The sequence below is a fragment of the Gastrolobium bilobum genome, unplaced genomic scaffold, assembly GCF_033153095.1.
Source record: "Gastrolobium bilobum isolate Gb01-03AN ecotype WA unplaced genomic scaffold, APGP_CSIRO_Gbil_v1 utg1559, whole genome shotgun sequence".
Lineage (NCBI taxonomy): Eukaryota > Viridiplantae > Streptophyta > Magnoliopsida > Fabales > Fabaceae > Gastrolobium > Gastrolobium bilobum.
In genome coordinates this window covers 20006-35006 of record NW_026898385.1, presented here as the reverse complement: position 1 = coordinate 35006, position 15001 = coordinate 20006, and the positions used below count along the sequence as shown (strand labels likewise).

Here is a 15001-nt window from a genome sequence, read left to right as displayed (position 1 = left end):
TGGTCACTAAATAACCCAATTTAAGAATTGGCTTAAGTTGTTATTTAAAATTTAAAGGCATTGCCTAGTTCTAAAGATAGATTAATTTTAATTACATTTCCATTGGCACAATAACTCATAAATTGTAACTACTATAAAAAACAAGTAGCCATACAATGCGATCACTGAATGCCTTTTGTGTGTCAAAAAACCTTGCACATACCTGATAATGTTTGTTGATGAGTTTAGAAAACGTATCCAAAGATAATGACTCCTCAAATTTGCTATCCTGAGTTTCTCCAGAATTACAAACGGAAAAAGTTTCAAGAAAATCGAAGGAAAGAGATCAGCAACCAAACCACTTCCCATTAAACCCGACTAGCGAGTGTGGGGAGGAGGTAATCCTTGTATGCAGCCTTACCCTTGCATAATTGCAAAGAGGTTGTTTCCTGGATTCGAACCCATGACCTTTCAGTCATGAAAGAATCAGCAACAAACAATATAAACAGCTCAGATTTAAAGACAAAGATTTACTTGAACGTGATTTCCCCCGAAGCCAGTAGAAGTAATTAGTGATTGTAATTTGCCAGAAAACACCCTGCACACAATTTAAAATATAAGTTGTTTATTTAAACATGACAGGACAATATGAAACAGAGAGAGACATAAAAAATGAAACATAAGTTTCATAACAATAAAATTGATTTTACAAGAACACATTTTCAATGAGACTTGCATAAAGTTGAATTTTCATAAATTCCTGTCTGCACCATAGATAAATTGGCTAGTAGATATTTAAATTATAATGTCAGAGTTTTACTATCGCGTTGGTCTCTTCCCACCACATAAAACCTTATTGTGAAAAGTAGGAAGTTACCGTTAGTGTAGTTATTTAAAATTTTACAACTATTTTCTTTTTTTAAGGAAAAAAATAAAGGCGAATTGACATCCACTAATGTGGGTGTCATATAGCTACAAATAAAAAAAGTATAAAAAATGGCACACAGACCACAACCAGAAGAGCATGTCTATTCCTTTTTCCTATGTGGATAGAAAAGTTGTATTGAATTTCGGTAATCTGTCCCGGGAACATCTTGGCATGCAATGATAAAGAAGGTTCCCACCAAATAGAATTTACTAATTAATTACCTAATTCATTAGCATGCAACTATTGTAAAGAACCAATTCAACCCAAAAGCTTAAGCTATTAAGTGAAGGCCCATTGTAAAGAACCAATTCAACCCAAAAGCTTAAATTGTTAGGTAAGAGCCTTTTTAATAATTTATATTATACTCTAACACGCCCCCTCACACAAGAGCCCATTGGGCTTAAAGGGTGGATGATGCATCAGGTCCAGCATACCTATGCTAAGAAATTCCACAAGAGAAAGTGGCGAGCGGTGAGGATCGAACCCGGGACACGAGGCTCTAATATCATGTAAAGAACCAATTCAACCCAAAAGCTTAAGCTGTTAAGTAAGGGTCTTTTTAATAGTTTATATTATACTCTAACACTCATTAATAGTTTATATACTTCTCTAACACACCCCCTCACATGAGAGCCCACTGAACTTGAAAGGTGGACAATGCACAGCCCCACCTACCTATGCTAAGAAATTCCACAAGAGATAATAGGGGGCGGTGAGGATTGAACCCGTGACACCGAGACTCTGATACCATGTAAAGAACCAATTCAATCCAAAAGCTTAAGCTGGTGGGTGAGGCTACATTAATGGTTTTATATATCTCTAACACGCCCCCTCATACGAGCCCACTGAACTTAAAGGGGGACAAAGCATAGGCCCACCTACATGTGCTAAGAAATTCCACAAGAGAAAGTGGAGGGCGGTGAGGATCAAACCCTTGACAACAAATGGTTCTTTACAACTATTTGCGGACCATGCTTGAAACCTTGTCCAAACATCTGCTAATGTCATTTATAATAAAAATTCTGTCCCTTTTCCTCAATCAGCTTGGAACAAACTTGAAATTCTATTCAAGTGACATAAGGGGATGCCATTAAGGCTACGGTAATCATGCATGAATCATCATATATATGGCTGATACATGATTTACCATCAAAACAACTGTTCAGAATTAGTCATGCCAAAGTAAACGCTACAAAGAAAATCAAGAGAGGGACATGTGACCTTAGAAGATGTACATCCTCCTCATTTAAAAAGTTCGGAATCAAAGATTCTGCATGACTTAACAATGAGCCTATAAAAGAAAGTTAATTGTAAGAAAGTAGCTATATATTGCTAATAATTCCAAAAAAAGTGTCTGAGAACAATCATTACGAAGGTTCTTGCTAACAGTTGCAGCTTTAGGAGCATCAGAAGCAAAAGATAACCCAGGCAGCAAATTAGATAGATCCATCTGCAAGCACTCCAGGACCTTGAGAACGAAAAAGTTCCTCTCCTGCTCTGGGGATTAAAATTAAAAAAGAAAAATGATAAATGATATGAGGAAATATATATAGTTTTAAAACAATCAAATTTTGTCCTAAAAATTTGCAGAGCATTGGCAAAGAACCAACCTTCACATATGTTGGGAACAAAACAATGAAGATTTGCAATGATCTTAACAAATAAGGATGTCCTGTGATGTGCATAAGAAGCACAAGGCATTCTATTAGGTTTTAGATGTAATTCCAAAATTGTTGCATTCCGGAGATCCAGTAAAGTATTATCCAAAATCCATCCCACTGCAACAAATATATCATATTCAAGACTTGCATCCTCCTCTGTTACTGGGAGATTAAACGAACACCAACCAGATATAAAATCTCCATGGGAGCGTGATATTATTGCTGTCAGCACTTTAGTCTGGAATCACATGCAAAGAAAGCAATCAAATTCTCAAAGCAGAATGCAGATTTGACAAATCAAATAAAATACAGATAATGCATCAACAACAAATTAATGAGAAAGAGGAGGTGAAATTCTTTTAATAATTGATCATGTTTTCCATGAATCAAATTTTGGGTAATTTTACAAACAACAAAAATGCTGGAAGTGAAGTAAATAATATTAAAGCAAGTTAACTTTCAATATTCTGATAATGATGACTTACAAAATAAACCGTCATGTAAGATCGAAAGTTTGAATCATCAGAGAAGATGTCAGCTAGACGCATTGCATTAAGCTGTAAAAGCCCCATGGGGTAACTTCTGTCAGTAGTAGTCATATGTCTAGGATCTCTTCCGAAAGCAGTCTTCAACAAGTCAAAAACCTACATCATGAAAACAATATTAAAAGTCAGAACCTGATAGTAAAAACATTGAAATATTTAATGCGTAAGAAAGGCTATGCTCAAGGCCATCGGGTAGGCCAGAATACTATACACAAGTTAGACGCATTAAAGGTAAAAATGCATACAGCAGACCACCACAGCACAAATATCAATTTAAAGATTTACTGAAGAACTCGTACTTTTTTACTCAACAATCATTATATTTATTTGCGTAATACTCAGAGATCCAACCTCAGTTGATGAGTAACATACACACAGATAACGATGAAATGATGGGAGTGGTAAAAGTTGATACAATCAAAGTTAAACCATTTCAGGCAATAATTCCCATCAACCAATTATCAGCAAAAGCCCACAAACAGTGGACCCTTTATCTTCAACAGGTTCGCATTATGCGCTAAAAGCTGAAAACTAACCTCCAAAGCGACAGATTTAGCCAATTCTAAACCTTCTGATGAGCTGGCAACTTCATCAAGATAAGAAAGGCTTTCTGCTTCACACAAGCTCAGCAGCTGCATGAAGAAAGTAGTGATGGAGTTATTAATAATATGCATAAATTCAAAAAAAATTTAGAAAAAAGGCTGCCTGCCGCACATAGCTCCCACCATCATGATGTATGAGGAGGGTCAAACATACACACTTACACAGCCTAACCTCCATGACAGAGAGACTGTTTCTATGACTAGAACCTGTGAAGTGACCACCAGGTAACACAAGGCAGCAACTTGAACGTTGTACCAAGACTCACTCTCTAATATGCACAAATTATGAAATAGATTAAATTCAAAAGCAGGAATTTATAACAGATTTGGCCATTGGACTCACAATAGATAGTACTTTAGCTTTTAGCCTTGAAATTGCAGCCACAATCCTAGTTGGAAAAGATGGTTGAATGTTTATCTTCAAAATTGATTGAGCCAAAAAAAGAATGCTGCCCTTTCCACATAGTTCCTGCAATTAAATAAAAAACACCCAAGCAGTTCATATATGTATGTATGAAGCATAATTCATTCCATCACCAACTAAATTGGTGGAATGACATTAAGCATCTCTCGTAGTGGCTAAGTTGCAAGTAGTTAGTTAGTCAAATGAAATCCTTGGCACCTTAAACTCCAGCCTCTCCCACTAACTATCCATCCTTATTAGTGGACCAAATTTAACTTCAGTTAGTAGATTGGTCAACATCAAGATCACCTTTATCTCAAACTAGTCAGGGTCAGTGGTTGATGAACTCAGATAAAAAGCAAGAAAAGATTGAGGTAAAAGAAAAATTAAATAAGTGAGAAAAATAAATAAATAAATTATTTAAAATAAATAAATACACAAATAAATAAATAGATACAGGGAAAAAGAACAAAAAAGGGTCGTGCGGAACATAGGAAATTATGAATCTATCCCTCCACAATGCTGATAGCTTTCCTCCACTACGTTCTTAGACAAACTATACGTCAATCTATTTCTCACTTCATTAAGATTTTGTTTTACTCTGTCTCCTAGGTAAGTTTCAGCCAACCTTTTCCTTTCTTTATGTTCTGCTTTTGTTTGTACAGAAGCATCTAAGGGTCTTTGAAGAAGATACACAAACCATCTCAATTTTTGTTCTCTCATCTTTTCAGCCACCGGTGCTACCATAGAAAATCAGAATTAGAATCTTTCCGCTTCTATTTCCTATTAATTAGTGATAATTTTTTCCTTTAATAGGAATTTGAATTTTGAATTTGCTTCTATAGGATAGGGCTGATGACTCATTGCTGAGTCATTCTTATCCATTTTTTTCTCTCATTTACTCTTGTATAAATACCCTTGCCAGTGTAAATCAATTGTATCAATACGAGAAAAACCTTTGTTTTACATATTTCAATATGGTATCAAGAGCGGGTTCGTTCCACCCCTAGATCAGCCATCCTCAAGGCTGGGAACATTGTCCACCGCCGCCGGAGTTACTGTTCACCGTCGCGCGGAGTTACTATTCATCGCCGGAGTTACTGTTCATCGAAGTTACTGTTTTTTGTCGGAATCTTCATTTGCGAAGGCCTAATCACCAAAGTGAAGGCACCAGTCACCGCAGAATCAAATTCTAAGCAGAACCCAACCGGTCACCACCCTAAAAAAATTTCGACGAATTTTCTAGGTAAACTTTGTCTTCTCTCATGGCTTCACACGTCCCTTCCGTTGCGCCCAACACCGTCATCTAGAAAAAGTTTGGCATGGCAAATCACCAGTTTTGTGACCCAACAAGGTACGACGTTCCATGTTGATAATAGTAGTCGTTGGATTCTTGATTCAGAGAATTTTGATCATATTACAGGTAATGCAACCTTGTTTTGTTCTTATACCCCTTACTATCAAGGGTCACGAATAAGAACAGCCGATGGCAGCTTCTCTGCTATTGCTGGAAAGGGATCATTAAATTTTCTGAACACATTACTTTGAACTCAGTTCTTCATGTTCCCTATCTTACTTGTAACCTCATCTCTATCAGCAAACTTAACTCTGAATTACATTGTGTTGCCAAGTTTTTTGTCCATGCTTGTGTTTTCCAGGAACAGAACTCGGGGCTGATGATTGGCAGTGCTAGAGAGGAAGAAGGGCTCTATTATTTTGAAAAAGATTCTTGTGAAGAGAAAAATTTTGTGAACCACTCGATATGTTTGTCTGATGATTGTAATGATGTTTTGTTGTGGCATCGTCGATTAGGACATCCAAATTTCTTTTATCTTCAGAAGTTGTTCCCAAACTTATTTATCAATAAAAATCTCAGTTCTTTTTCTTGTGATATTTGTCAGTTTGTAAAACATTATCGCGTTTCTTATCCTCCTAGAGTCCATCATGATTCTTCTCCATTTACCTTGATTCATAGTGATATATGGGGTCTAACCCACGAAAAAAATATTTATGGTGCTCATTGGTTTATAACTTTCATAGATGATCACTCTAGAGTATGTTGGGTATACCTTCTATAGGATAAGTTTGACGCTGCATCCACTTTTAAAAACTTTCATGCTATGGTTCAAACTCAATTCTAGACCTCTATCCAAATTCTTCGAACTGACAATGGTACTGAATATTTTAATTCTATTCTTGGAGACTATCTCACCCAGCATGATATTCTTTATCAAAGTTCTTGTCTTAACACCCATCAACAAAATCGGGTGGCTGAAAGAAAAAATAGACATCTCCATGAAGTTGCTCGAGCTCTTGTGTTTACCATGCATATCCCTAAATATCTATGGGAGGAAGTTGTCTTGACTGCAGCATACCTCATCAATCGGATGTCTTCTCATGTCCTAAATTTTCAATCTCCTTTATCTAGTCTTACCCACATCTTTTGTTCTTTCCGGGCTCATTCTTCCCTTCCTCCCAAGTTGTTTGGTTGTGTGGCTTTTGTACATGTTCCTTCCTATCAAAGGTCCAAGTTCGATCCAAAGTCTATTAAATGTGTCTTCATAGGATATCCTCCTAACCAAAAGGACTACAAGTGTTACTTACCTTCTCTTTGTAAGGTCTTTGTTTCTATGGATGTCACATTTGATGATAGACAATCCTTTTTTCCTTCGACTACTCTTTAGGGGGGGTCTATTAGGGTAGATGAAGATAAGTCTTGGAAACCAAATGATTCTGTTGTTTTGCCTTTGCCACTAGAGATAGGGGGAGTCTTTGTGCAAAAGATAGGGAGAGCTACTGTGCCAGAGAATGGAGATCCTCCTAGTAAATGGTAAAAGTTTTAAAGCAGGCGAGAATCACCTCAGGAACCTCTAGACTGCAAGAATTCTGACTCGAGCCTTAGTTCCAGCAACACTGATACAACCGACCTAGATGTGCTTATTGCTCTCCGAAAAGGTACTAGATCTTGTACTGCTCATCCTATTTCTCATCATATCACGTATGAAAAGTTGTCCCCAGGTTTTCGTGCTTTCAACACTATGTTAGACCGTACAAAAATACCAAAAACATCCAAGAAGCACTTATGATCCAAAATGAAGGAATGCAGTCTTTGAAGAAATGGATGCACTCAACAAAAATGGAACTTGGAAGTCCGTAACATTACCCAGAGGAAAGAAAACAGTAGGTTGCAAGTGGGTGTTCACAATAAAGTTTAATGCAGATAACAACATCAACAAGTATAAGGCCAGACTAGTTGCTAAGGATTCACTCAAACTCATGGGATAGACTTTCAGGAGACATTTGCCCCTGTTGCCAAACTTAACATTATCCGAGTTCTTCTATCACTTGAGTCAATTTCGATTGGCCCTTGCAACAATTAGATGTAAAGAATGTTTTCTTGAATGGTGATCTACATGAAGAAGTTTATATGGATCCACCACCTGGTTTTGAAAAGGGAGACGGTTCAGTATGCAAGTTGAAGAAGTCTCTCTATGGTCTTAAACAATCCCCTAGAGAGTGGTTTGAGAAGATTACTTAAGTTGTTAAGGGAAAAAGATTCCTCCAAGCTCAAACTGATCACACTTTATTTTTAAAACACTAATGGTGGTAAAATTGCTATTCTCATTGTTTATGTTGATGACATAATTGTCAGAGGTAATGATTGTGAGGAGATAAGCTCTTTGAAGAAGTGTTTAGCTGATCAGTTTTTGAACTGAAGGATCTTGGATCTTAAATATTTTTTAGGCATGGAAGTTGCTCGAAGTAAAGCAGGGATTTCTTTAACTCAAAATAAATATATTCTAAACCTATTACAAGAAATAGAAATGCTTGGGTGCATGCCAGAAGAGAGTCCAGTTGAACCCAATATTAAATTGGGAATTGAAGATGGGAAAAAGTTGACAAAGAGCAGTACCAGAGATTGGTGGGGAAATTGATCTACTTATCTCACACTCAACCTGATATTGCATTTGCAGTTAGCACACTCTCCTAAGGAAAAACACTTGAGTGCAGTTTATAGAATTCTCAAGTACCTCAAAAACACCCCTGGTTGAGGATTGTTCTTTTAAAAGGGACACAAGAGGATGATTGAAATATATACAGATGCAAATTGGGTTGGCTCTGCATTGGACTGAAGATCCACTTCAGGATATTGTACCTATGTTTGGGGAAATCTTATAACCTGGAGAAGTGAGAAACAAACATTTGTTGCCCGGAATAGTGCAGAAGCAGAATTTCGGGCTCTAGCCCATGGTATTTGTGAAGGAATTGGTTAAGAAGACTCCTTGAGGAATTGAAGATCTTTTTTTCCTTACCTGTCAGAGTGTATTGTGATAATAAGACTACTATCATTATTGCTCAAAATTCAGTTCACCATGACAGCACTTTATCAAAGAAAAATTAGATGATAAAAGTGTGTGTATAATGTATGTTCCTACTAAAGAGCAGATTGCAGATATCCTGGCCTACACCGGTCAGCCTCTGAAGACCTGATTAGCAAATTGGAAATGGTCAATATTTACCTCCCAACTTGAAGGGGAGTGTAGAAAATTAGGAATAAAATTTTTCCGCTTTTACTTCCTATTAATTAGTGATAGATTTTTTCTTTAATAGGAATTTGAATTTTGAATTTGCTTCTATAGGATAGGGTTGATGATTCATTGCTGAGTCATTCTTATCCATTTTTTTCTCTCATTTACTTTTGTATAAATACCCTTATCAGTGTAAATCAATTGTATCAATACAAGAAAAACCTTTGTTTTACATATTTCAATAGCTACTCCTACCTTTTGTTGGATATCTTCATTTTGTATCTTATTCATCCTTATATGATCACACATCCACCTTAACATCCTCATTTCTAGGGTTGGCGGGCCAACCCGGCTCGACCCGCATGCAACTCGGAAAAAACAAGTCGGGTTAAGGTTGGCTCGAAAAAAAAAAACGAGCCAGAAAACCCAACCCAACCTGACCCGAGCCGGTTAAGGTTGGCTCGCGGGTTGGCTCAAAAATAGATCGCGGGTTGGCTCGTTTTCAGCCTATTTAAATGAACCTGTAGTATTAATGCACCAACTATGTGGCTTCCATCAGCTTAAACAATACAATTGTCTTACAGAATACTTTATAAAAAAAGAAAAATAAAAAAGGGATATAGAATGAGACGCAAAAGCAAAATGTTCTAGTTTCGAATTTTCTTCACAACAAATTTGCATCAATATCGAGAAAAAATCAGAACCACTTGCTACTAAGTGGGTAAGATATTTGAACCAAAAGAGTCAGCATAGCCTAACAATATAAAAATAGCAGCGATGTGAGAAGATTAGTTAGGTTTAGAGAAGAAAGAAAGACGATAACAACATGTGTTGGTTTTGTCCGTTTTTGTATATTATATTTTGTATTTAAAAAAAAAAAAAACTCAACCCGCGAGCTGGCCCCTTTAACCCGCGGATTGGCTCATTTTTTCCTGAGCTGGCTCGAGTCGGGTTGGTAACTCATTTTTGCCAACCCAACCCGACTCATTTTTGACGGGTTACGAGTCAACCCGACGGGTTGGCTCATTTTTGCTAGGGTTGGCAAAAACGCGGGTTGGCTCGTAACCCGCCAAAAATGAATCGGGTGGAGTTGGCAAAAATGAGCTGCCAACCCGGCTCATTTCAACCCGTGAAAAAACGAGCCAACCCGCGGGTCAAACTAGTCAGCTTGCGGGTTGAGTTTTTTTTTTTTTTTATAAAAAATACAAAATATAATATACAAAAATGGACAAAACCCACACATGTTGTCATCATTTTTTTCTTCTCTAAATCTAAGTCTCGAATCTTCTCACATCCCTACCATTTTTATATTGTTAGGTTGTGCTGGCTCTGTTTGGTTCAAATATCTTACCCACTTGGTAGCAAGTGGTTCTGATTGTTTCTTGATGTTGATGAAATTTTATTGTGAAAAAAATTCGAAACTAAAATATTTTGCTTTTATTTCTCATTTTGTAACCCTTTGTTTAAGCTAATGGAAACCACATAGCTGGTGCATTAATACTACAAGGTCATTTAAATAGGCTGAAAATGAGCCAACCCGCGAGCAATTTTTGAGCCAACCCACGAGCCAACTCGCGAGCTATTTTTTCAAGCCAACCCACTAGCCATATTTTTGAGCCAACCCGCGAGCTAACCCTAACCCGACTCGGGTCGGGTTGGGTTGGGTTTTCTGACTCGTTTTTTTTTTTCGAGCCAACCCTAACCCGACCTCGGGTCGGGCTGGGTTGGCCCGTTTTGCCAACCTTACTCATTTCCCTGCTTCCATTTTATGTTCATTGGTCAGGTTAAAAAAAACAATATGCGGCAGAGTTGGGAGCATGGAATGCCAAGCATTTTATGGAAAGTAATATTCTGGATAAGCATAACAAAATGGCTGGGATAAAAATAAACTGGCAAACCTAAATGTACTCAAATTGGAGAGGAAAGTAGGGCTTGCTTTTTTCACATAAATCGGGGTATAAAGAAGGGCTTGTGGACATCCTACAGATCGAAATAAAAACACAATTATTTGTAGAGCATCTGAAATTTTAATCAGAAATACCTAACAACAATCTTCAATTTTGATCTTGCTAAGAAAGGAAGTTATAGTCCATACGATCCTCAATTTTATGTTATGTTTAATCAAACAGGTGCAGGAGAATAGATGGGGGAAAATGAAGAATATGATAAAAAATCAATTTGGTTCCACTCAAAGATAAAATCAAAGCACATTTTAAAGGCAAGAGAACCTACAGGTTGAGTATCAAGATCCTCTTTAAAAATAATTTAGTGGAGATGCTAGAGAAAGGTAGAGCTGCTCAGACAGTGGAGAAGATCTGATATTATTTTGTTTCATAAAAATTTATTTTTATCATTATCATCAGGAAACAAAGGATTCAGAAAAGAAAGAAGAAAAGGAATTCTCCTTATAAAAACCTAATAGGAAAACAAACAACCAATAGAAACAAACAAAGCCATTACAAAAGAGCTCTCCTGTCTCGCTATTAAACTACCAAAGAGACACCTCAAAAGTAACCATGTTCCGTGCACCATAAGGAGTCAAAGAAACCAAAATTGAGATCCTGCTCTATTCTTGGTGGTATCCGTATGACCATTAAGTTTGAGAGAAAATGTGAGATCTTGAAGTACTGTAAACACGTAAGCATATAATCACCTCCTTTCTTGAGACAAAGTATATATACATTTTACAACATTTGTACCACAGGAGGAATTTGGTATGATTTATTTATGGAACAATTGAATTTTAATATATCATAATGTTACTGAGAGAAAGGCAAAAGGATGCAACCGACCTTCCATTGTCTTCTATGAATTTTACCAAAACACCCTTCATTAGTTACCCTAACCCTCAAAACGACGTAGTTTTTGGGTTATCTCCTATGAGATGAGAAACAATAAACCCTATACATAAATATATATACAGGGAAGGATCCATTTACAAACTTTTTTTACAAATTTTTGCAAATTACTCTATGTACTCCCAGAAGTACATAGTGTAACCTAGTGTACTTTCGGGAGTCCAGTGTAGTTTGCAAGAGTTCGTAAACAAAAAATTTGTAAATATAACCTTCCCTTATATATATATATATATATATATATATATATATATATATATATATATATATAGGGGAAGGATATTATAACAACCAACTAGTGTTACTACCAATCAATTTCACCCTTAGATCGATTATGTTGATCCAACGGTTATATTTATTTTCATCTTTGAATGGTTATGATTCCCCATATTTAATATTTTATATTTATTTTTACCTTTGTACGGTGATGATTTTTCATATTTAATGTTTTCACATTAAATATGGAGAACCATAATCATACAAAGATGGAAATAAATATAACCGTTGGATCAACATAATCGATCTAACGGTGAAATTAATTGGTAGTAACACTAATTAGTTGTTACAATATCCTATCCCATATATATATATACACTAAAGTAGTATTCAACTTACTTATTTTTAATAACTTTTTAAAGCATGTAATTTTTATCGATCTAACGATTGAAATATAATTATCTCACGTTGATCTTACATCACAAAAATTGAAAAAATAGAACAAAAAGTATGAAATCAGATAGTTAAAATTTTCTTATATTTGGAAGTATATATTATATTGGTCCCAGGATATATCAATTGGAGTATAAAACAATTTTGGATTAATGTAAATTTTTATGGATCAATATGATAAGAACTTTTAATCGAACAGTAGATTTTGTGAGAAAGCCATCCTATGAAAAGTTATTCAATGGTGTAATATTGATTTTCATTTACACCAGTGTGTTACTTCAAATTTCGTTACACAAATTTAGGGACATAATCGCCTGATGATGTGTTACTCTAAATGCTTAAAGTCTAGTTTGGAAAACCTTATTCTTTAGCAGGCGCTCCTTAAACAACTTCTGTTGGCACAATGACTGAAGAAACTGCAAAGAAGCCTCACACTGCTGGCAGAGATAATAAACTACTTGTTCAGCTGAAAGATTTGATTCCATGGAAAAATCTTTAAAGCAAGCTACCAGTGTAATCTCAAGACACCTAACAACCAAGCGAACTGACCCAAAAGCCGCATCCATAAATATGTCAACCTGTTACAGAGAGGTTCATAACTAGCCATAGCATATATGTATTATCAGAAAATAACATTGAATATACCAATATAATTTAAATGACAGGAAAAGCATTTCTATATGCATGCAACAAGTAGATTGAAATAAATGCTATATAAATTGGTATCATGTCCTTTTGAGGGTGTAAAGAACCTTGAGGTCACCACCCCAAAAGCTAGCTCAAAGGGTGGGAGTGCCCAAGGCCTTATAAACTCCACATTAGTTGCTCATACAACCAATGTGGGACTATATATCTCAACACGTCTCCTCACACAAGAGCCCATTGGGCTTGAAGAGTGGACAATGCAACAGGCCCAGCCTACGTGTGCTAAGAAACTCCACAAGAGAAAGTGGGGGACGGTGAGGCTTTGATACCATGTAAAGAACCTTGGGATACACCTTCCCAGAGGTTCTTAGGGTGGTGACCTCAAGGTTCTTAAGAGAGGGTAAAGAAGCAATTTCAACAACCAAAATCCCTTTTAAAAGTGTTTGGAAAAACTCTAAATTTTAGTTCAAAACATTTGAGAGTTAAGTAAAAAGGATTTCATATATTTACCCCAAAAAAAGGATTTTAAATAATTTATATATAATGAAAGTCATTCTTTAACCATAGAGAACTTGTACCTTTGGGTGTGCAAGCAAAACATGGACAACATCTTGCCATTTTGTCGATATAAACCCTGTTAATAGATATAAGTTGCATGCTACAAGAGCTGAATGCAAAAGGTACATAGGACTATAAGTATGGTCTTCCTGCAGCACAGGTACAAATCTCAATACAGATAAACAGTACAGAAGTTTAAACTGCGGAGCTAAGAACTGAAGAAAACCTGTCTGGTATTCAAAAAAAAAAGAAAACCTGTCTGTAGCCACTAAGAACAATAAGCATGTAGAAAACCAAATCAATCATCTGTTCCAACACTTTCACATCATCTAGGAAAATCTGTAATCATATTCCACATACAGAAATCAGATTCTACTGTTGCAGTGTTATTATAATCTAATTTAACAAACAAACATGTATAGGTTACCACGACCGACCATTATCACTAAAGACAGGGTATTCAGGCTAGCAAACCATTATTCATTCACATTTTACAATAGATGTTGTTAGGCCCGAGCCACAGCAACAGAACACTGTTTGGAAGGTGTATTCATGGAAGAATAAATACCAGGGTAGCTAGTGGGTTAATTAGTTAACACAATTGGTTAAAGCAGTAGTTAGTGAAGATTTAAGAGTTTAAATAGCGGGAGTTGTACAGAACAGAGGTAGGTTGGAATAATAGAATTGGAAGAAATATTTGTATATTATAAAATTGTGTGTAACATCTGTACAAAAGTTCTCTATTTAAAGAGACTAAAAGATCTAACAGGCTAAGCCCAAATACTAACTATTACAAAATAATAAAAATAATTCTAATATTTACAATACTCTCCCTCAAGCTGAGGAATGGATATTTATCATTCTCAGCTTGCTAGTAAGCTCTTGAAACCTATCATTAGGAAGACCCTTAGTCAAGACATCAGCCAATTGACAACTAGACGAAATATACGAAGTTGTGATCAGTCCGGTATCTAGTTTCTCCTTGATGAAGTGGCGATCAATCTCAATATGTTTGGTTCAGTCGTGTTGGACTGGATTGTGAGCTATACAGATAGCTGACTTGTTATCACAGAGTAACTTCATAGACCCTTCACATCTCACCTTGAGATCATCGAGAATGATTTTCAGCCATAATAACTCACAGATACCTTGAGCCATGGCTCGGAATTCTGCTTCTACACTCGACCTAGCAACCACATTTTTCTTTTTACTTCTCCGTGTTATGAGATTTCCATAAAGAAACATACAATAGTCTGAGGTAGATCGTCGATTAGTAACGGATCCAGCATAATCTGAGTCTGTATACACATTCTAAGGATAATTTTCCTCCTCTTTGGAATAATAGTCCTCTGCCTGGTGTGCCTTTTAGATCTTGAAGAATCCTATCCACAGCCTGCAGGTGTTTTTCCCTCGGATCATGCATGAATTGACTAACAATACTAACTGCATACGCTAGATCAGGTCTAGTATGAGCCAGGTATATCAATCTTCCCACTATACGTTGATACTGTCCTTTGTCAACTGGAGGACTCTCATTCTCACTTCCTAGTTTGTGATTCTGCTCAATTGGAGTACTGGAAGGTTTACACCCAAGTTTTCCTGCTTCCTTAAGGAGATCAAGAACATA

At 36.3% G+C, this 15001-nt stretch overlaps 1 protein-coding gene across 4 annotated transcripts in view; it reads right to left on the bottom strand.

Annotated features, from left to right (window-relative positions):
- The window catches only part of LOC133315575 (nodulin homeobox-like), a 29727-nt gene that overhangs the window by 2196 nt on the left and 12530 nt on the right, over nt 1–15001 (bottom strand). For 3 of the 4 annotated variants that reach the window (XM_061517213.1, XM_061517212.1, XM_061517214.1), the window contains 11 exons: nt 13630–13713; nt 13395–13523; nt 12531–12749; nt 4059–4184; nt 3650–3745; nt 3054–3212; nt 2518–2806; nt 2279–2404; nt 2129–2198; nt 514–577; nt 203–268 (listed from right to left, as the gene is read on the bottom strand). In XM_061517213.1, the coding sequence (XP_061373197.1) occupies nt 203–268; nt 514–577; nt 2129–2198; nt 2279–2404; nt 2518–2806; nt 3054–3212; nt 3650–3745; nt 4059–4184; nt 12531–12749; nt 13395–13523; nt 13630–13713 (1428 nt within the window). Of the gene's footprint in view, nt 1–202; nt 269–513; nt 578–2128; nt 2199–2278; nt 2405–2517; nt 2807–3053; nt 3213–3649; nt 3746–4058; nt 4185–12530; nt 12750–13394; nt 13524–13600; nt 13714–15001 lie in introns of those variants that run through there. The other variant, XM_061517215.1, reaches the window with a different exon arrangement.